Here is a 23,270-nt window from a genome sequence, read left to right on the forward strand (position 1 = left end):
AGAGAAACTGCCAGATGTTCAAAGATACAATGATTTCCGACGTTCATCTGAGCCTTATACTACGTATTTCAGAGTTATATCGTAGGTAAGGAAAGGCGGTTACGTACTCATTATAAAGGAAAAATAATTTTAATATTTTACGGTCTTATAATGAGAGTCCTTTTTCAGAGCATAGCGTGCTTGTAAATTGCAATCTTGGAGCAAACTTGGAGGAAGAACCTCGAATTCATATTCCACGACAGAAGCATACGTTAATAACGACATAATTTGACCAAGACAAGCCCAGAAAGGATGTTTAGCGAATTTCTTACAAGTAGATTCTAATTACACTTCCAGAAGGATGCAAAAAATGTATTACTGAAAATTAAGTTTTTTGTTCTTTATTCATAGCTAATTACATATGAGTCAATTTGATTTATTTTCATTTACCGTCAACCACCTCGGTCAAAAAGTCATTTGATGGTACTCATAAAAAACGGTAACGCTGTTTGGTAAAAATTGGCGCCAAGTTCTTCCAAGTTATACTCGATTTTCGCTGTAATTATAGATATAATTTAATGATTGATAACTTAATACTAGTAAGTTATGATGCTGGCGCAAAGATGCTGAACTTCAGATCAAACAGGATTCTAGTTTTACCCTTGTGAAGCATTTTCAAACCCTAATCAAAATATTCGGAGAGTATTTTCCTAATATTATTGTAATATCAAAAATGAAAATCATTCGTAGTCTAAGGGAAGAAACTCATTTTCTATATCTTAGAGTCAAATTAAATTTCATTAGAAATCAATTTAACTTGGAGGATTCTAGGTTTCTTATGAACGCTTTATTGCCTATATTTTCCAATAGCAGCAGTCTGCTTTTTGTTTAACTTAATAAAATCGTAAATTCTCTTACGTGGGATTTCAAAAGGCTTACTTCACTAGGAAATCTGTAAAAAAAAAAAACTTAAAAGGTCAACTGCGACACCTAAATGGTCGTTAATGCACGTTCCGCTAGGTGAAATCTGCAAGAAAAGAGAATCTGGATTCATTTTCTTCCAGAAATAGCTTCTCTTGGTCCAGCGGAGATAAACAGGAAGATCACTATCTTTCCCATATCATCCTTAAACCCATCTTTTCCCATTCTGGATGATATGAATGAAAATTTGCAGCATCGCTCGAAATGGCCACGTTCAATTCTTGCCCCGAGGCTGTGAGGAGAGAAAATAGCCCAAGACAAGCAATTTCCTCCCTCCTTTCCGCTTCCTCAGACCTCGAAATGTCTTGTCCTTTTGCCATATACGTGTTCCATATAAAAATATCGTGATGGGATCCCATTCACATCGTGTAACTACGCGCGTTGATAACCGTATGCTCCAAGCATCGTGATCCAACCGCTGTTGATTAATACATTTGTGAAATGAAACCAAGAGAAGGTAAGAAGCTTAATTTTAATCAATGGTCCCTTAAACTAGTAATGTCGTTTACCTCAGGGTAAGGTTAGCTTTTTCTTTTATCAAATATTCCCTACGTTATCCGGCAGGAGAGTTTCCATAATTTTTCCATTTACGGTCATTGTGCTGTTGATGAGATAGACGGTGAGGCAAGTTTCCATACCCTGATGTTAAATGAAACTCAACCGCGGAGTTAGGCATAAAAATAAATTCAGCGTGTATTTAATGAGAGGGGGCTGTTTTACGGCAGGTACCACTGTCCATTAAATTAATAAACTATTGAAGAAAATAAAAATAGTCATTCCCGAGGACTATAGTACTGCTGAACATATTTAAGTACCTTTCATCTATCCAGTAAACATAAATCTAGCTCTAAAAATATACACTGATTATTCAACTACCATATTATTATTTTCAGCAAAGAACGATAAGTTACACTGAAAAAATATGAGACGTTTTAGCCCCTCGTAACTACTTGGATAAACAAGAAATATCGGAATTTTATAAAATATCCAAGTATTCACTGCTAAATATGTATTTCTCATAACTAAAATAAAAGTAATAGCAGCTGGCATAAAAATTCTCAATTTAAATGAAATTTCCACTAATTATAGCGAGATAATCATATTAAATGGCCGTCATGCAATGAAATACAGTTGAATGGTTTTCGAAAAGTTTGTTTAATTAGTACGGTAACATAATAACAAGTCCATATTTTTCCTTTTTCCTCTTAAATTGTTATAGGATAGAGAACGATTAGTGCGCTTTTTCAACTGCCGTACTTGAATGCACTATTTTACGAAATTTTTTTTATTTTATTTCGAAATTTTCATGATAATTAAATAAGTCTTTTTTTCTTCTCGGGACCTCTATATTTACTGTTGATTCAGTGTCTTGGAGTATAGGTCTTGAAGAAAAATTTATATAATCTATTACAGTCTATTCAAGCAGAAAAAATTTAAAATGCGCACTTGTTACATCTTACCGTACTAAGTAAACGAACTCCGCGAAAACCTTCGAACGGTACTTCATCAACTGACGGGCACAAAAACATGATTCTCCCGCTAAAGTTTGTGGAAATTGCATTTAAAATCCGTATTTTTATTTTTATCCAATGGAAGTATTTGTCTATTGGCAGTACTTATAGTCCAAGACACTGAATCAAATTAAAATGAACTATACAGTAAGACTCGCTTATAACGAATTTCATGGGACCATCGCTCCATTTCGTTATAGACGGGATTTCGTTATATCTATGTTAAAGGATTTTTCCCCTATAAATCATAGGATTGCCGGCTAATATTGCGTGAATCGCCTTTATTTAATCAACAGATCCGTAAAATTTCACCATCGTCCTACCCTTTCCATCAAACGGTTATTAAGGAAGGATTTTAAGATCAGCAGTAAAGCTATGTGGCGATGTCCAAACTGATGATAAGGCAAGGAACGGTTAAGAAGCGAGACTGGCCGTGATTTCATTAATGGAGAAGAAATGATTCTCCAAGGGACCAAAGAATAGTTCGCAATAGCGGGGATTTCGTATCATCCGAACTCGTTATATGTGGGAAAACTAACATTAATAGGAAAGTCCAAGGGACCACAAACTCACCTCGTTATAGGCGGGATTTCGTTAAATGCATGATCGTTATAAGCCAGTTTTACTGTACACTCACACGCAACCTATTCCTTTTACATTACTATTCCCAGCTTTTCAGCTGTCTCCTGGGTGTTTATTTAACAATTGGTGTCCTCTAAAAAAAATACAGTTAAGTTATGGTAAGGACTCGAACAGGGGAATTAAGGGAATGAATATGGGTTGGTTTAATGGCAAAGGGTGTTTTGTGCTTAAGGTTAGGTTTTAATTCAAAGACCCAGAAACATGCAAGTGAAAGCGATAGAAGATAATGGAAAAATAAACTTGCGGAGTTGGTGGAGTTTCATTTACATTACAATGGAAAGTAATCTTTAACTCTTTGGCCATCTATTCTTTGAAAGCCGAGCTCTCTTCCTGAGGCGTCTTTCTCGGTTAAGGAAATTGCTGATTTACACATTTTCAAATTTAGACATTCAATACATACCTGAATTCTTCGACAGTAAAAACTTCACTTTAGTTGAAAGAATCGCATGAAAGTTAGTTGCAGTCATAGATTTTTTGGCAAGTACTTGATGGATCGGCTAATATCAATGTCACTTTAATTTAAATATCATGTGAGCGTTTCATGGTCGGTTTTTGCAAAAGATTTTGCAAGTTTGTGCAAGCTCGCTTTAAGGTAATGCAGAAGTTGAGAGTTTTACTGTACTACGTTCCTAGCACCAACTTCATAGAAATAAATAGATAGAGGCAATATGATTTGATGCTTTCCCGGCGAATAATGTGGGTGAACTCTTCTGGGGATTTCCAGCGGGTTGAATTATCCATATTAGCCAACCATTAGGGCTGCCCTGAGGATGATCCACGAGTTGGAGCTCGAAACGTTGGCTAATCTATATACCATAAACCCCCTGAACGACCAATCACTCACTCACTTACTCTTAAAAATGTTTGGGATGATCGAGACGAGATACGGCAAAAAGTCTTATGACAACCTCTTCTAAAATTGTCTAAAACTCAAGGAAAAATTGTGAAAACACTATATTTCCCATTATTTACCTGTATATTCATGTAAAATTGAGTATTGGGATTAGTTTAAAAAATGGCCACCATAATGTTATGGCGGCGAGGTGATTATGGAAACAAATAATCATGGCAGCATCTAAATTTATGCAAACAAGAAATTGGAAAAGAAGACAAAGGAATTAAAACGAAAAACTGATAAAGATAAGGTAGGAAATTTAGAACGTAATTTTTGAAAAGTCGATTTCTTTACGTCTTCTTTCCACATGAAAAAACATGTGTGGTAAGGGCCGAGCCCCACCCCCCCCCCTCCCCCAGCGAGCAAAAGCGAGTATGGATGATATAACCCGGTGGGAATCCCGAGAAAAATTTACCCATATAGAGGCAATGTTGGTTGCGGTCTTTCACGTCGTTTTCAATCATCCTTCACTCTGGCTCTTTTGACCTGTTCCTTCAGCGAAGCCTGGACTTTTACTCATGGTCCAAGGAGTCGACTCCCACCTCCCCTAAGGAGGGACCGTAATAATTGCCCACCCCTTTAAAGGCACCAATTTGCCTCACTTTACCTTCCCTCTCCACCCCCACAAAAACCCAATATAACCCTCCAACCTTTCTCGCCCATTTCCAACGAACAGAACGTCTTTAAGTGGTCCCACCCTACCCAACGTCTTTTCCTTTCCCCTCTTTAAGACTTGTGTCGACTCGCGCACACAAACATTCTCTGTCTCAAACCGATCTCTCGAACGAAATTGCTCCTGACGTCAGGTCCTCCTAATTTCCCGATCATTCCTTTCCCTTCCAACTCCATTCCTCTTCCATCTCCATGGACCCATGTTTCGCTACGTTACCAGTCAACAAGTCTGGAGGCATGACTTTTTTTCATTTTTTTTCATCGGGAGAATATCATGTTTTTTTTGCTTGGCTACTCCTTTATTAATTCCCGACCTTTATTACGATGTTCATTTGTAAGTGTGAGGTTTCCCTCTTTTTGCGCTCCGACAGTTAACTCACCTCGCTGCTCGCGTCTCGATTTTAAGTGATGGGAGAAGAGAAAAAAATGAAGATCGATTCGCGGCTAAATGTCACTCGGTTTAATGCGGCAAAGATTCGAAAGAAGGTTGACGGGGTTGTTGAACGTAAAACAGATCCAGTACATCAAGGTATCGAGAGTTTTTGGTTAAGTAATTCGAAATGTGACATTTTCCTAGTGGTCTTACCAAACCAAGGCATCCAAATCGATATTTTACTTCAATTTTCACACGTTCAAAGAGTCTAAAAGATGGAGCGGTTTTATGGACGTACCCGCTTTCGCCCGCTGGGTGCAAGTTATTATGATTTTTGTCCACCGTTGGTTCTGTAAGTATTTTTTTCGGTGATATCTAACCTATCAGAGATGGAAATAATACTTTTTTGCCCTTGAAAAATGCCAGTCATCATCCCTAGTTGTTAAAGACCTATCTTACACAAAGAAGATCGTAGGACACGACTGGAATTTTAGCGACGAAGCCGAAATAGTTTAAGCGAAATCAAAGACTAGGGGGAGGAAGGAAGATGATCTTAAACGATGCAAAGGGATGCAATTTGTGTGCAAGGTAGTATAAAGAGCAGAACTCGTTTTCGCTCGCTTGGGGGCTTTCGTTTAATTACGCTCAAAAATTAACTGTCTCAGAAAATTATAATCGCCTATTTTCGTCTAACCTTAATTAAGTATCTAATGCACTTAAAAATCCAGAGTATTAAAAAATGTGGATACCAAAGAAAAACCATTTTCACGGTAAATCCAAGGTGCATCTGTTGCAAAAATGTTTGCGTTGCCACGGCACAGTAACTAAGGAGTTTCGACCCCATGTTTACGGACAAAAAATGCTTAAAATTTTCTCCCCTACCTCCCTCAGATGTATGGCAGATTCCTCCTAAAATACCCTGGATAGTACAAATAAATAAATTATGCACAATTAATCATGGATATATATTCTCATTATATATTAAGTGAAATGTGGATACTATCATTTGTAAGATACTACAAGAGCTGTGTTACGATAATCGATTCCGAATGCAATAATTGAAAAAACCATGAACTTCCTTCAACAGGTACAGCGTGGGACGCCGAAACGTTCCACCAATCCGAACTCGCTCCATCTTTCGCCGAAGGGCGTAATAAAAACAAAAGAACAACGATGTCGCCCTCTCCACTTCTGCCCTTGGCCCTCCTGCTCTGCCTCCTTGCCTCTACGGCCCACCCCGCCCCCGCCAGCCAAACATACAACGCCGAATCGAAGACGGGACTCTCCAAGGTGAGCGGTTATTCCGGCGAGGGGTCGGCCGCTGTGGACCCAGCCTCCGCATCTGGCGACAGTGAGGAAGAAGAGGAGTCAACAGCGGTCGGCGAACACAAAATTAGAGGTGAGTACGACACAGGAAAGCATGAAGACGTTAATTCTTCATTTCCGTTCTGTAACGCGTGGGTAGTTGAGGCCACGAAAGCTGTTGCTAATGGTATGGAGAAGCTGGAAGTTAATAATAATAACATTAATAATAATAATAATAATACGTCTTTATTGGGCGAGATTGGGACTAGAAAGTCCCATCTTCCATCTAACCCCTCGTGAAACATTAAATTATTACAGTAAAATACATTGTCAAGCTGCAAATACAAAATTATAAGTTAACAAAGTTAGCATTTAATAAGTTCAAATAAATGTGGGACACTCGCTAGCTAACCAGAATATTCATAGGTGAAAATTCTCTATTCCCAGTGGGAGCGCAGAAATTATCTGAGAAATGATGGGCCGGAGTTGCGAATAGATTTGAAAACTGGTCCATACCTGACGAAAAAATCTTTGTTTCGTTCTTTAACTATCAATTCTCAACGGTTCGGATGGTTTAAGGTAATAATGGAGTAGTTTCCATTTACAAAAAATGTGCAACTAAGAATAGACAGGTGAGATAGCACAATACAACCATTAACACATGTACAAATAAATTCGATCCCGTTTGAAAGATGTAAATAGCATAAAAATTTATGTCAATCTACTGCTTCAAAGGAGAATATAATCATCAAGAGTTCAATATACAATAATTATAATTAGATTAATTTAAAAAGAATATTTACGACGGTAACAAAATGGTCCAACTTTTCGAAGTCTCCGCATGTCTCTCCCGTGACGCTGCTGTCACCCAGCAAGTAAAATGATTCAGATGTCAGCTAACGTTTTCTGAAAACGTAGAATTCTTTTGCTACTTCTTCAAGTAATTCATTTAAACAGGCGTAAGTCTACAGATGAGCAAGTCATTGATTATGCACGCCTTCAATTCACGGTGAAGCATCGAAAAACTACGTTTGCAACTCAAATATTTATCCCAAATGGAAAAGAAACGACGATTATTACACATTCTTCAAAGCAGGAACTTCTTAAAGAGCAAGAATACAAAATATATTAAGGCTGTTTTGACGAACCTATGGAGTACCAACCACGAAAGAACGTGGATGCCGAATACAAATAGATACGGTCGAAAATGATATAAAAAAACTCGGCGTTCCAGGACACGCCGCAAAATCTTCCATTCATGGCTGCCGAAGCCTTCAAAAGACAGGGAAAGTCAATTTTCTTGCATTTGAGGGAAGACGTCCAAAGGCGATTGATTCCTTCGGGATGCCTACCTCGTAAAAAGCATTTCTCAGGAGGGAATCGCGCTTTAAACATAATGAACACCTTCCATGTGAATTCAAAAGATAAGATTTTGTCGACTCAACTCCTCTGGTCGAATAAAAATATGCATACGGTCATGCAAATGGCCCCGTTTTATTCAAAAAGGTCCACACAGACCGATTCATAAAATTTATTTTTTATTTCAAAGCATGAAAGAGCTCGATATAAACCTTTCAGAACGATTTTCATCATCAACTCCCACGGTGTTCCGATTCGAGGCGGAGTTAAAAATATGTTTGCATTATAATATTCCAAACAATTAAAATTATTACTCACTAAAATTATTGCTGACGCATTATCAAATTGCACTTATATCACAAGACCATTTTAAATATCATTAACATCCCACTTAACCCTATTTTCAAATAGTCATCGAATTTCCTCTTCGACAGCAAGATAAACTCGTTAGTTACCTAAAATTTGAAGAGGGAGGAGCCCTACGTTAGTTTTTTCTGACGAATTCCTGAATTCTGGTAAGATCTCTCGACCATTTAAACAAAATTGTCTCTGTTAAACACTTTGCTTCATACGCATATAAGAATATAAGATATAGATTATTATTAGATTGGTCATCCTTTATGGGTTTTTTATTCACTAGATAAAGAAAAAATGAATATCTACTCAAGCATAAAGAGTCCACACAACGCTATTTTCATAAGATCATCGTATTTTTACTTCGACAACACTATTAGTTAGTTAAAAACCAAATAAGAATAGTGATGTGCCGACACTTTTATTTGTAAAGATTTATTCCGTCGCATCTGATATTAGTTTTCTGTCAGCGGGAAATTTATATTCTAGTTGCAATATGGTAAATGTCTTCCTATTGCCAAGTATATAGGGCACAGGATTGATTAAAGCGGTGGCAAGAGGTTTTTGGTTTTTCCAACCAAAATTCATCCACCATATAATATATGCTCAAAATTTTGAAGGAAAAAGGATCAGCAATTTTAAAGAGCAAAATATTTGTAAAAAAAGACATCCGTCGGCCCAGAAAAATAAAATCGGTATTGACAATTCGTAAATTATATTAATTTTATTCGTATGCACATAATGACATAAAATATTCATATTCAAATAATTTATAATGCATCGACATCAACCTTTTGGTTCAAATTTCAATTTTGGCTGAAAAGTCGAGCTTTTCATTTCGATTAAAAATCGATTCATCGAAAATCGATTTTGACCGACATTTTTCCATCATCTAAGACGAAACAGACTATATATATATATATATCCCTATATATTTATTCCCCTTACTAAATATTTCCTCTCAAATTAACTTCCTTATTTGATTGACTATAAGGTGGGTTCCCTTTGATGAGAGATGATATATGCCTTAATCAATGGAAAATCTGTTTCAGAGACTTATCCCTCTCTTGTCCCACGGCGGATTAACATCCTAATATCCTGGCCCTTATTAATTTCTCGATTCTTTTTTGAGCCGTCCGATTTCTGCATTTTTCTCGGGGATTCTACCGCGTCAGTTGGCTTTCGGACAGCAGTTTCGACTTTTCGAACTTCAACCTGATGACGCTGGCAGAATAGCCAGTGAAACTGTTCTCCACAAGCCAACTGAAGCGAAAGATAACCCGAGAAAAATTCAGAGATCTTTTCCAAATTTATTAGGCATTTGGATTTTCTGTCTTTAGATTTGCAGTTAAAGCTACAGTTTTTAAGTTTTATATTCAATCTAAAGGCCATATGTGCTGTTTTTGAATAATTAAATAAATAAATAAATAAGTCATTATAATCATTACTAATTGAGAGGGTAATAAGCCACCGCGTACTAGTGATTTTTCTTCAAACCAGATTTAGGTACAGAAATTCATTGATAGATTGACATATATACAGAAACCTGGTTGCCAAGGGATACGAGTGAGTCTCTGTTTTGTGCTGACATCGACAAGGGAAATCAAAAGCACCACTAAAACTTGATATTGTTTGTTTTCTTTGCCCAAATTCTGTACCTAACTCTGTTTAGACAAAAATCGCTTGCACTACTTGCCCTTAAATTCAAGCCTCCAAATAAATTTCCCACTCCTCCCGGGTGCAGTGCGCGACGCGGCACCCATTCGCTTCTGGAGCGGCAGCCGCTACGGCCGCAGCGGACGGAGCGCGGGAGGCAACTCCGAGTCGCAGTCCCACGGCGGCGGTTCCACCGTCGGCATGGCAATGTCCCTCCGTTCGAGCGGCCCCGTCATCCAGCCCCGACACGACAGGTTCTTCCTGGGCAGCCGATACGGCAAGCGGGCTCCCGGCCCACGGGGGGCGGCAGTCCTGGCACAGTGGAGGCGCTCGGAGGAGGAGAATGCGGACGAGGGCGAGGAGACTGAAGATGGAGAGGAACAGGGGCAGCAGGACGAGCAGGAGGTCAGGGGTCAGCAGGAGGAAATGGCCAGAGCCGTCAAGGAAGCCCTGCGCCTCCGAGGTGAGTTAAAATGAAATGACGAGTTCAGCTCGTCGTGAACTTACGATGCCAAATCGCGAAATAACGAGTGTAGCTCGTCATGATATATCGTTTTAACAGGAATTACCACATTAATCACAAGTTAACTCACGAGTACGCCGCGTGCACAATCGGTAAATAACAAAACACACACAATACTCTTAAGAGCATAAACAACTATTGAAACGCAATGTGGAAGGGGGTCGTCGGTAGTTTAAAAAAATGATAAGTCTAGGATATTAATAGGAAATAATAATAAATCTAATAGGAAATTTACTGGCACCCGTTTAATAAAAATAAAAATATACCCAGCCTTACATAATTCGGGCGTAAGAGACCAATATGGGGATGGGGGGATTGAAGGCAGGGAAGGTTGAAGGAGTGGCGTGCACGATACCTCGTGTGAGCGATGTCTTCTCGCGGAAGCAGCGTCGTTTCGTCTCCCTACTCGCCAATGGACTCTAGGTCGTCCTCACACCAGGAGTACGCATCCAAAAATCCCCGTCTCATGGTTTGACGCTCCTTATATATATACCGCAATTCTAGGCCCGCTCCGTTTAACCGGCAATATTCATGTGGGTGACTGTGAGCCTCGCACATTCAACTCCGCTCGGTCGGCAAGGCACATATCAATGGCTAATTTCTAACAACACGTATCTCAAAAATAGCAACTTTTCAGGAGAGCAAAACATCGATTTATTTTTTTAATTTTATATAATCTAATTTGAAACTAAAAACCAAAAATACATAAAACTGAAAAAGAAGCATACATTTGCAAGCAAAGAGTTTTTTTGCTTTAATTTAATTGTTTATTAACAATACTAGCAGTATTAACTCAGACCGTCCTCATTTTGGGATACGTGTTGTTAGAACTTAGCCATCGATATCTCCCATCTCCCTTCCACGAAGGAGAGAGACCCCATGAAGCCATGGGCGGCTCACGATGAAAATGCTGAATATTGTTGGATTATATTCAGGGCTGGGCAAAATATAGGCCGAGAATTATTTGAAATACAAAATACCGATCCAAATGTATTTTAAATTCAAAATACAAAATACCATTTGATTTTGGGCATTTGAAAAACGAACTAATAAATAGTACCTAAAAATTGTAAAGATAAAAATAGTACTTTTCAAAATACAAAAAACATTTGCATGGAAACAAAGAGATCTTAAAAAAATATATGAACTGACTTGGCACGTTACGGATAGCTGCAAACATGAACACAGTGATGACAACTACATTGAAGAACTCACCGAAACATAATGTTATAGCAGTGCTATCAGAGCTACTTCAAAATTATTTTACGAATATATATTTTTTTAAGAATATATTTAGGGATATACCAAAAATATGCATTTGATCTACAAAATACAAGATACATTCAGGAAATATTTATTCTATTTGAAATACCAAATACAAATTTTAAAAATGTATTTCAAGTGCGTATTTTTAAAATACTTACATTTGGAACTCTTCCCAGCCCTGATTATTTTCAACAATTTACTTTATACATACAACGGGAAAATTTCACAATGAGAGCGAAAGACGACCAGTCGAGTAGGAGATAAACTTCCTATTAAAAGAATGCTGGATATTAATTGCTTAAACCTTGAGCTACATTATCTTTTATTTAATATTACCCTTGTAAAAATTGGCCTCTATTTTAAATATAAACAATCTATTCGGTAGGTAATACCGAATTAATATTTTCATATTCGAGATGCCGGAAAATATACACGTGTCCACAGCGATTTCGCTGAAATTTTCAAAGTGATGGAGTATGTTTTTCGGGAGAAATTTTTAACGATAACTAATACTTGTGGCACGGTGATGTTTTTTTTCATATTCTATATACACATATTCATGGTCTATGGTTACGGACTGAGGTCCTTCAGAGATCAGTCATTACAAAACGCATAGAAAATCCCTGACATGCCCTAACATTTAAACTATGTCCGGCGTCTGGGACGAATGTCTGCAAAAACCTTATTCACAAATAAACATTTTTCCAAATCCTTACCTAACTTATACAAATAAACCTTTTTCCAAAATTAAACCTTTTTCACAAACCGAGACGTTATACAACAATTCTAAGATAAAATTCATTTTATAAACAAAACATTCCCTCGATCACTGATAATACATTCCCAACACTGCTAATATTTTTCTAACTCAAATAAAGTTACGTTTTTTTCTTATCTAGCCACAAAAGGCTCTTCTAGGTGCCCTTTGCCCGTTGATTCACATTATGTGATGTGCCGTTGCATAGCATTCAACTAAATGATTGACAACTCCGCCAAATACTCAAGTATTCTAATAGCCCTGTCTTTTCTTGGTACTACAGCGCTGCCAAGAGATTCCGAGGAAGTATTCGGTGTAGCGTCGCAACGACTATCTTCTGCAATACAACCAGCAGCTTGCATTTACATGGGGATTGGAAATTTGTACCGCTGCTACGAAGGAAGGTAAGTGTCGAAACCTTGCGATTAGTAATTGGTAAAATAAATCACGTAAGCGTTGGCCAAAAATTAAATTCGCCAGTGAAATAACCATAACAACCTTGCAAAAACCAATAATTCATTGACAAAAATTATGCTTAAGTTTTTAAAAATTCTAAAGGTAAATAAGAAGCTACTCACTTACTTAGAATTTCAAGCTTCCATGCATGCTACTTAAGTTGTGAACATTTAAATTAGGAATGCGCTTGGAGATGATAATAACTTGCCGATTGCCGGAATATTACACATATTGGCAAAAGTGTCATCACTTTATTCCGAGGATGCAATGTTTTTTAACCGCTAAGTATATTTTATCTATGCTCCGTTTAGGTATTCAGAATGCGAATCAATACCTAGTGGATACTTGGTACAGGAATTTTTATAAGAAATAAAAAATTACCCGCTGTTAGTGAAACTAACAAAAAATTACTGATTTCAGCCCAAACACACTTGATATGATGCCAAACGGTGACAAATAAAAGTTTTCTTTCTATCACGCATAAATAGAAAAAAGGAATTTTCTTCGGTGTAAATTTAATCTTAATAACAGAAAATTTCCATAAAAAACGGGAAAAATTGGCCCGAAATTTTCAGACATAAGGTCAAACGGTGTCAGATGTAAATTTTTCCTCGTCTCTTTCAATAAAAAATCTCGGGCTACCACTTAACATTTAATTCCTGGTTTGCAGTTCGGTTACCCTACCTTCACGGTAGACTTAGTTTGAGGAAAAACGAGGAGGAAGAGTCTTGGGTCAATATTTACGCAGTTCCACCGTTTTCCATCATTGTAATTAACGAAAGGACAACGGTCATCCGGTGATGACTTTTTTAACGCCCTGGGCAACTTAACTCGGACCGAATCGATGGCTTGGGTAATATGAACAGAAAAAAAGCAGAGAAACCCCAGTTCTTCCTCTCTTAAAGAGGCTTATCTCCGCCTTAATCCTCTTTACATTTACCTTTCTCTCATCCTCAAGCTTCCTTAAGTCAACAGATTAACCTAGCACACATGGGAAATTAAACCCGAGCCAAATGGAATTGAAAACACAAATGGAAGTGGCTTAAATGAGGAGGAAATATTCATCTCCAAATTAAAAGATGCATGAGTTAAGGCACGAATACGACTTCGTTTCAAGCGATGATCCCTGCTTTGCAAAAAATGTGCATTAAATTTCATAGAAAGGAAACGGATGTATATTTAAGTCATAATACTACTGTGGCTTGATAACTTTACGAAGAATTTTCACTTTTCACCGTCGGAGAAAGACATCAGTTAAGGCACAAATACGACTTCGTTTCAAGCGATGATCCCTGCTTTGCAAAAAATAAGATACATTAGATTCTATAGAATAGGGAACGGATGTATATTAAGGTCATAATACCACTGTGGCTTGATATCTTCACGAAGGATTTTCACTTTTCACCGTCGGAGAAAGAAGTCATCCTAGCTACATACACAACCAACACGAAAATTAATTGCACAGCTGTCAGCCGGTGTATCACATAAAACCACATTGCATACATGTGCTTTCCACATGGCCACTGAAATATAAGGAACGATTTCTTATTTACTACTTAAGTGGTAATTCAGACGCCGATTATTCCCAAATTTATTTTAACCCATCTCGTCTCCTTAAAAATACAGAAAAATAACACGAAAAGTTGAAACACAAAGAAAAAATTTTCAATAGGGCATACTATAGGTATATTTAATATTAACATCTATTGGTACCGAAACCAACACCTGATTCGTAAAATTACTGTAAAAAACCGTAACTATGTCACACGAAAATATTCCCGAGATCTTTTTCATAGAAATTTTCAAATATTTACAGCCAGAGCTCAATTTAAAACTTTATCAACCAATTGGAATACGTGAGGTACAGCTGGTCAGGAGAAAATCATATCTATGTACTCATAATTTAAAACATATGCTTAAAAAATTAAGAACCCCTCGCACTGATAATTTGAAAAGCTATTAAAGAAAAATACAATTTTCTTTTGATCTTGAAATCGTTGGATATTGATGTTGCATATTAGAGAAAGAAAAGAAATATTACTCTTTGCAGTGGAAAAATCACTTCTTCAAAAATCGCTCATGCAAAGATAAAGAGCAAGAATACTAACTAATGATTTGATAAAAATTCACCATCACCTAACCTTTCTACATCTACATAATACCCCGCAAGCCGCCTAAAAGGCGTGTGGCAGGGGGTGTTAGGACACCAGCCGTTTACAGCTATAAAAAAAAAAAAAGAAGTGCTCTAACGAGGTTGGGACAAGCGTTTATTAAAGTCCTTTATTGTTCGGGGGAAAAACGAATTCTTATATCTATCCGTTCGGCAAAAAATCTCTCTTAATTTATCGCTTCTGTCGGACCTGGAAATATAGTGTGGCTCTAAGATTATGTCCTCTGTGTCGCTCTTAAAGATATCCATTCTTAATTGTTCAAGCAATCTAAGCCTAGCGCGCAGCCTCCGAGTCTCCAACGGCTCCCAGCCTAATTCGCTTAACATCTGGGTAACACTGTCTGTACGCCCGTAGCGGTTTTTGACGAAACGCGCAGCCTTCCTTTGTATCTTATTCAGCTCGCGGATTAAGTCTTTCTGCACTGGATCCCATACACTCGCTGCATATTCAAGGTGCGGTCGGACGAGAGCGAAATAGCACCTTTCTTTTACTTTCTCATCCGAAAATATAGGTGAATCCTTTAATATAGGTGAATCCTTCCCCAGCAATCAACTGCGAGTTCATCTCTCCAGCAGTTCAACTCCATGAGCAATAAAAAGGAATCGGTTTTTTAAATATTTGCAATCAGTCTTGGAAGATCATACGTTGACAGTGAGCTAGCATTTTCCGGGGATATTACAATTCAAAATTAAAGATTTTATTTCTTAGTACTACAGTACAAACGACTTCATCTGTCAAAGGAAAAGTATTTTACCAAATCAGGACTTCAATGTAAAAAAAACACGGCTAAATACATCTTTTCCGATTATTGGACACGTAATAATTCTATGAGATATCCCGGAACATCCCACGCAAAAAGCTTATCCCAAACACCCAGGGCGACGATTGTCTAAGGAAGTGAAGGAATTGAAACGGACAATCTTCAAGGAGGACGTCTTGAGGGGCAAATCGAAGCAGGACGGTCGTCATATCCAAGCCAAGGACTCATTCATCAAACTCAGTTGACGCCTGAAGCCTCTTCTCCCAAAACATACGTACTAATCTTGTTCAACAGCTCCAGTGGCCATGAAAAACCTTCAAGAAACTCAGCCATACGAATCAAAACTCCCACGGTGCAGTACTTTCGAGCTATATACCATTTCTTAATTTCCCTTGAGTTCGAGGATGAGGTAGAGGTAACTTCCAGGCTCGACATAAAGTTTATCCCTTCGCATGATCTTTCCGAGATAATTTTTAGCATTCTTACATTAAGTCTGATATCGTGCGTAATATTCAACGGCTTATAACGAAAGAAAGAAAATTTGTCACCATTGACTTAAAAGCGATCTTCCTCCGCTATTTTAAAGCAATCATTTTTCCTTGGCAAGCTTAAAAAATGGTTCATATAAGCGTAATTTAGATATATCTCAGGTAACAACTGAATATTTTGCTGCCCATAAAATCATATCACAGTAATTGATTCCTCAATATTAATAACACATTATAATATGCCCATTTATTCGATCTCTATAAATTGAGGTAATGATATACATTCAAATTTTCTCAAAAGTCAATAAAAAAGAAAAATATATATAATAGTACAAAAGGTTGATACGTTTTCAATTAATCATGTGAATAATAAGTACGTATGAAAGATGCAGTACTCTAAAATTCTTGAACCAAACCTCTTAATCATCACAGGTCAACAATCCTCAGATGGGTATAAATTCTTCTAGGGATTCCGCGCGGGTAAGATTTTGTAAGAGCGCTGATGTTTCGGGTACCGACTCGCTACCCATCCTCACGGCTACTCGAATCGGTACCCGAAACGTTGGCGCTCTTACAAAATCTTACCCGCGCGGAATCCCGAGAAGAGTTTATACGTATTGTTCTCCGGGAAAGTGTAAAAATCTTACATTATCCTCAGATAGGTTTGACGCAACTCTCCCTCAATTCTCCTCACCGCCAATCTTTTCTTACCTGAGCACTTCTTTTCTTTCACACCTTTATATACCAGTTCCATATTATTTATCTTTACCCACTTTATTTAGTTCGTTCGAGTTCTTCCTTTTCTGTTCTTGCCATCTACCTGTCCATCAACGATTGTCTTCATTAAGCTATCATGACTCAAGATATGGCCAATGAGGTTTTTATGAGGCTTCTCTTTTCTCTTATTCTCCTTAGGACTTCCTCATCACTAACTCGGTCGATCCATTTGATCCTCATCATTCTTATTTTGCACCACATTACGAAGGCCTCCACCCTTGATTTCTCCGCTGCTGTCATTGTCCATGCCTCACTTCCGTCGAGAAGTGAGGCGTGGACCCTACCTCTAATTGGCGAAAAAAGTAAATAGTCACAAGTGTTTTTCCTCAATTGTCGAGGCATATCGATTAATAATTTCATCAAAACAGTTATACAGAGTGGAGACAAATTGTCACGAAATTTTAACTCTGGATAGCTGATGCCAGGAGGGTCCTATGAGGGTTACAAAACACCAGAGCCGGAAACCAGTATCTAAATGGATACGCCCACGCACCCGGGGAGGGGAGTGGAAGGGAAGGAAAAAGGATGAAGGCGCCACCGCGATAGGAGCCCGACGACTCCTCTCGGATAGGGATTGAAGGGAGGGACGGGGAATACCCTCGCCGCTATATAAGCGACCAGGGCCCACTAAGTAGCGAAACCTGACATCAGCCATTAATGTACCAACAATTTTGGTGGATTTTACTATAAATAATAAAAACCCATTGATCAAATCGTTGGATAAAAATATAGCTGATGCCAGAGATTATGAGGGTTCTAGGTGAACCCTCTTAAGGATACAACACACCGGGGCCGGGACCCAAGCCCGTGGCTTATACGCCCGATCTCCCGGGGAGGGGCTGGAGAGGAAGGAGAAAGGAAAGAGGCGCCGCCGCGATGGGAGCCCGAAGACGCCTCTGGGAAATGATAGGAGCGGAAGGGACGGGACGAGGGAAAAACACCCCCACGCTATAGAAGCGAAGGAGGCCCTACTAATTAGCGAAACCAAGCGTGAGCTATTAATGTTCTACCAATCCTAGTGGATTTTCCTATGAGGAAGAAAAATCCATCGATCGAATCGGTAGATAAAGCTGGTCGGTAGCTGATCGGTAGGTCGATAGCTGATCGGTAGGTCGATAGCTGATCGGTAGATAGCTGATGCCAGTGGGAACGATACCCTTAGGACGGGCTCGCGGGATACACTCCTGGGGCAGGGACTATAAGCGATCAGCTTTTTTCCTCTGCCACCAGAAGGGGAAGGACGGGAAGGAGCAAGGAAAGGAGGCGCCGCCGCGATGAGAGCCCGACGACGCCTCCAAGGGAAGGACGGGGAAGAAAGGGAGGGGACGAGGAATCCTGCACCGTCACAAGGCGGGCAGGTCCTACCATCAGCGAAACCAAGCTTACGCAATTAATATGCTACCAATTTTAGTAGATTTTCCTCTGAGGAAGAAAAATCTATCGATCAAATCGGTAGATATAGCTGATGCCAGTAGGAACCAAAATTACTGATTATTTTTAGGTTTAAAAATAGCCATCATTAAACAACAGAAACTTTAAGACAAGCGCTCCGATTCGCCGCAAAAATTCGCCATTGTCGGATACTTTGTACAACTTCGAATGGCTTCGAACACTTTACCTGCCGGAGATCGCGATGTATGAAAGGGATCCGACAACAGGTCAAACTCACGGGGAGCGCTTGGCTCAAAGTTTTTGTAGTTTAACATTTACGTGTTTTCGACCTAAACATCACTAGAATCTTTGGTTCACACTGGCATCAGCAATCTAGGATTAAAATTTTGTGACAGTTTTTCTCCACCCATAATACCGATATATTTAAAACTTATTTCATTACAACATGCTTAAGGATCTCTTTGTTTTTTTTCAGGAGGGGAGGAGGAATGCATTGACTTGCCTTAGTGCCAGGACGTCGCTCAATTAACATCAGTGACAGAAGAGTCTCAAGAAAAAAACATGCTTCATTCTCCCAGAAAAATAACTCTGGTCCACCAACCTCATTGGGAAGAGAGAAGAACCATCTAGAAACCCGGGGGAAAACTTAAGATAATAACTTACTCAAAATATTAAAAAATATATAACCCCTCCTCTTAATTTGGAACTGAGTGTAAACATTTACCTTTTCGCAAAATAATTTAAAAATAATTGAGTAATCCATGTAGTGTATGAATAAGTCTTTCGCCATGGTTCTGTATCTGATGTTAAAAGAAGCACTTCCAAAATATGAATTGAGCAATATTATATTTGACATATAATACATAGCAATTACGCAGATGCAATTCATGTCCTTTTTACTCACATCAGGTCCTCTTATGAGAAATATGAACCTTTCAGCGTAATAAAAAAAGTTTGAAAATGATAAAAAATTATGCCTATTAATAAATATTGCAGAAAATGTTGCCAAAAGTGCGAATTTATTTCTCCTGAGAGCATTCTGAGATATCACTTCCCTACTGTGACCCGATAGTTATAATAACTGTATGCTGATTAAAGAACGAATCTAGCCACGATATGGGAATGAAAAAAATCGTCATATTTCTTGAAACGTGTCCATCGTAAGTAACGATAACAACCTAAGGACCTTTGGGAGTAAAGGAGATGGAAAGAGAAGGTAAGAGTACATAATTGGCATCACTCCGTTAGCTATGTAATCATATGATAAGTTCCATACTTATTCACAGTAATCCCTAATCAACTTTTGCGTCTACAAGGGAATTCCGCCAAATGCAATTTTTTTATTTGAAAAAGAAGCAAATGCATACAAGAGTTCACTGTTACTGACTGACGAACAAGACACGTTCCAAAGACCTAATCGTAGGTTGCATTGATGGTAAGTCGTAAATGACATGTTTCTCCAAAATCTAACCATAAATATAGCTGCGCCCACTCACATGGATTCGTTCAACGAAGTGGAAGTACTTTTTGCACGTGGTCCATGCATAAATAAAAATATCAAGACATAAGATATAAATATAAATAAATACCATTGTCATGACGGGAACTCGATTTAAAGGTAAGTTATTAAGATAATACCGAGTCCATTCATTTATAAGTTTATCAAACTCGCCTCCCTCTTTTGGTCCCTACTCTTCTCCGTATCATCAATCCACCGCTGTTTTTGTGTTCCAAAATGAAAATGACAACCTTTGGAGAGCTATTGAATCTTCAAATCAATCGTTCAATGAGACATTCATTGATCGAGGCCACAACGATGACACTGATGACATGGCCTTTTCATCCATGAAGGCAACGTTAAAAGTTAGAGAGAAGAAGTTTAGGGAAAAACACGGTTATTAAAAATGGATACAAGTATTAACGAAATCGGTAACGACGTATCTGCCTTTTATTTTTATCTTTATCTTTATTTAAGATATTCAGGCAGATAAGGTACGTCTACATCAGCAGCGTATATTGATTATATCTTTGGGGGGGGGGGAGATAAATGTGAGGTTACGTTAACCGCTAATTATAGACCTCATGTTATTTTAGTTTTAACATGCAAGTGAGTTTTAAAAATCTAGGAAGTAAGATAGTACAGAAAGATGGATAGAAAATACTGCGATTGACCTAAGCGGTTGGCAGTGCACAGTCTAAACGCTAAAAATATTTCCTCACTTCGGGAAGGGTTATACTACTTTGGTTTACATATAGCATTTAGCGAATCACCCTGCTTGTCCATATGCTGCATTACTCCCGACGTTTCGAAGACTGACTTGCTCTTCATCTTCAGGGGATCATCTGAATACCGTATCTCAAGGTGGTCCGGTATATACACACCCCATCCCCAAATTTAACATCTTTTATCAATTCCCATTTAAGGAATACCTCTTTCATCCTATCAAAAGATCCTATTCTATTCCTTCCCCATCCCCACTTGTCTAACATTCTTCCTTCTCACACGGTTTAAAACATCCCGTCTCAGTTCAGAGCTCGCTCCATCCAAACCCTTTGTCTCCACCTTGTCATTTCACCTGGAAGTTTCCTCGCCCACCATATCTAGTTCAGCGAAGTCATCCTTGCATCATAGTTGATATACGTTATTCTTTTCTCCATGCAGTTCATGTACTTAAGCATTAGTCCTTATTCTTCATATTCCTGCATTTAAGCCAGTACCATAGGAATACTCTTCTGAGGACATCTCTTCTGAGAAAACAATCATATGTTACATATGGTGCATATTTCCTCACGTGAAAAGGTGAGTGTCGCACACGACGAGTCTGACTAAGAAATATATTGCGACTCTAAGATGAAGGCCTCCGTGTCTTTTCAAGGTATCGATTAGAAATGTGGTGAGGAGAGAAGAAAAACTAACCCAAAAGTAGGTGAAGAGTATTTCCTGACGACTGGAAATCAAAACGCGGAAACCCAGTGGGTACAGCGTCACAGAGGTCTTTGTACCAACTAGTATCAGGATCGAATCCCGAGGGAAGCCTTTGGACTCTGCTAGATAAAATTCCTCACGATGTGGAACAGGAAAGGACCCCCCTTACCATTTATGAGTGAAATACACTCGTCCAACGCTTATAGGTCTAGGATGGGCTCCAAGTCTAGGGTTGAGGCCACTATTGAGCCAATTTAGATACCTATACCTGAGAATGATCGAGTCACCAGTAAACGCGGGCTTGAGTAATTTTTGGGGGCAGGCCACGATCAACAGATGAACAAAAGCCAAGCAACACATAAATGAACAAAGTGAGATCCATACAATGTAGGTATAAAACTTGATGATTTTCAACTGGCAAGTGATTTCCAAAAGTATTTAATTCTCCAAATATTATACACTGCATCAAGGCTAGGAAGTGTTTCTCTTGATAATGTTATTATGAGGTAATCAACCACTAACAATAAGAGCAGGAGTTAATAAACCTGAAATTAAGGTTAGGTTAGGCACACAGTTTTCTTCTATGAAAAATGTGATTGAATTATAACTATAACGATATGAATCTATATATACTTAAAGAGGTCATAGAACTGTGATTCTTGGCTCATTCATTACAAAATTAATCCGCAAGAAAGAGATAATCTACATTTTCGCAATATTCTGTTTGGGAAGACAATTGAAAATAACTTTAAACAATATTAACAGGTCAAGCAAGATTTTTGCTGTTTATTTCCTTAAAATCAACTAGCCAAAGAGTAAATTTTAATGAAAACGGAATCTATTGCAACACTTTGATGAATACCTTAGTCGTTACGCCGATATTGCCCCAATGGTTCCGCGAATTCAGACAATAATCAATTAGATATCACATAAAATTCTACGTACGCGATAAAACTAAGAGTGTGATCACATATTATATTAGTTTTGAAGTGAATCAACTGATTGTAGATAGTAAAAGGAGGAAAATCCGCACAACAGAGAATTTTATTTTAATTAATTTCAATGGGTGGTTTGTACCCACAAGAGGGTGTAGAGAATGAAAAACTGAGTAGCTCTCTTACATGTGGCAATGGCATGACCTCCTATGTAATTATGAGGGTAGTAAATTTGTTCGGGGGATCGGGATGGTGTAGTGGCTAGTGTTAGCTTCTCTTCCCGTGGACTCGGGTTCACATCCTGGCGGTGGCAGAGAATTTTCTGAGGGCGCCCGATCCCAGATTGAGTATTATGAGGAGGACATTTCAAGCGCAACACTGCGTCCGTCGAATGGAACGTTGGGAGCCAAAATTACGTAATTATCGCGGTTAAATTATTAAGAGTTCTTGAAGAATGGGGAACTAGCAAATAGGTCATAGCAAATTATTTGTCCACCATAGAATTTCCGCAATTTTTGCACAACTGCCTGAGACATATACCCGCTATTCACTTTTTTTAAAAATTCAGTTATATAAGCTTTATCTACGTCAGGTAAACCGGCAATACAACAAAAATCACGAGACCTTATAGAGTATGCAAGCATGAAATAGGTCCAAGAAAGTTATAATAAAGGCGAATCACGTTTACTCCATAGAAATTACGAATTGTTTTTACACCTTCGAAAGATAATCTAAAAAAATAAATATCCGCGATTGTCCGAGATAAAAATAAATTTGGCCATAAAAGCGACGTCGGTGAATCGGTACACCAATACGACACGCTGCCTACTCCCACGCTGGAGGCATTTCCATTTAAATCCCACCTCCCCCGAAACATTCCAGGAAAATTTTGGAAACAATTTTCATATCCGGAACTTGACGAAAAAGTAATTTTGTCGCACATATGTCGGCACACCGCCCTGTGAGTGAAATCATTCGTACGGCTTCGACCACACGATGAGATTCGGGTCCGCTTAAGAACCGTGGCGCCACCATCGCCGCGAACCGAGAGGCATTTTCATTGCTGAATATTTCTCCCCACCTTTGACCCCA

The 23,270-nt window shown here is 38.5% G+C and overlaps 1 protein-coding gene across 1 annotated transcript in view; it reads left to right on the top strand.

The window, feature by feature from the left end:
* Nucleotides 1–19,321, top strand: part of LOC124169586 — a 52,211-nt gene extending 32,890 nt beyond the window's left edge. Inside the window, exons 2-5 of the mRNA XM_046548225.1 lie at nucleotides 6,141–6,452; nucleotides 9,816–10,190; nucleotides 12,557–12,677; nucleotides 18,793–19,321. Coding sequence (XP_046404181.1) covers nucleotides 6,227–6,452; nucleotides 9,816–10,190; nucleotides 12,557–12,677; nucleotides 18,793–18,814 — 744 coding nt within the window. The 5' untranslated portion in view covers nucleotides 6,141–6,226 and the 3' untranslated portion in view covers nucleotides 18,815–19,321. The remainder of the gene's footprint in view (nucleotides 1–6,140; nucleotides 6,453–9,815; nucleotides 10,191–12,556; nucleotides 12,678–18,792) is intronic.
* The last annotated feature ends 3,949 nt before the right edge of the window (nucleotides 19,322–23,270 follow it).

This window comes from Ischnura elegans, chromosome 12 (assembly GCF_921293095.1).
Source record: "Ischnura elegans chromosome 12, ioIscEleg1.1, whole genome shotgun sequence".
NCBI classification, from domain to species: Eukaryota; Metazoa; Arthropoda; class Insecta; order Odonata; family Coenagrionidae; genus Ischnura; species Ischnura elegans.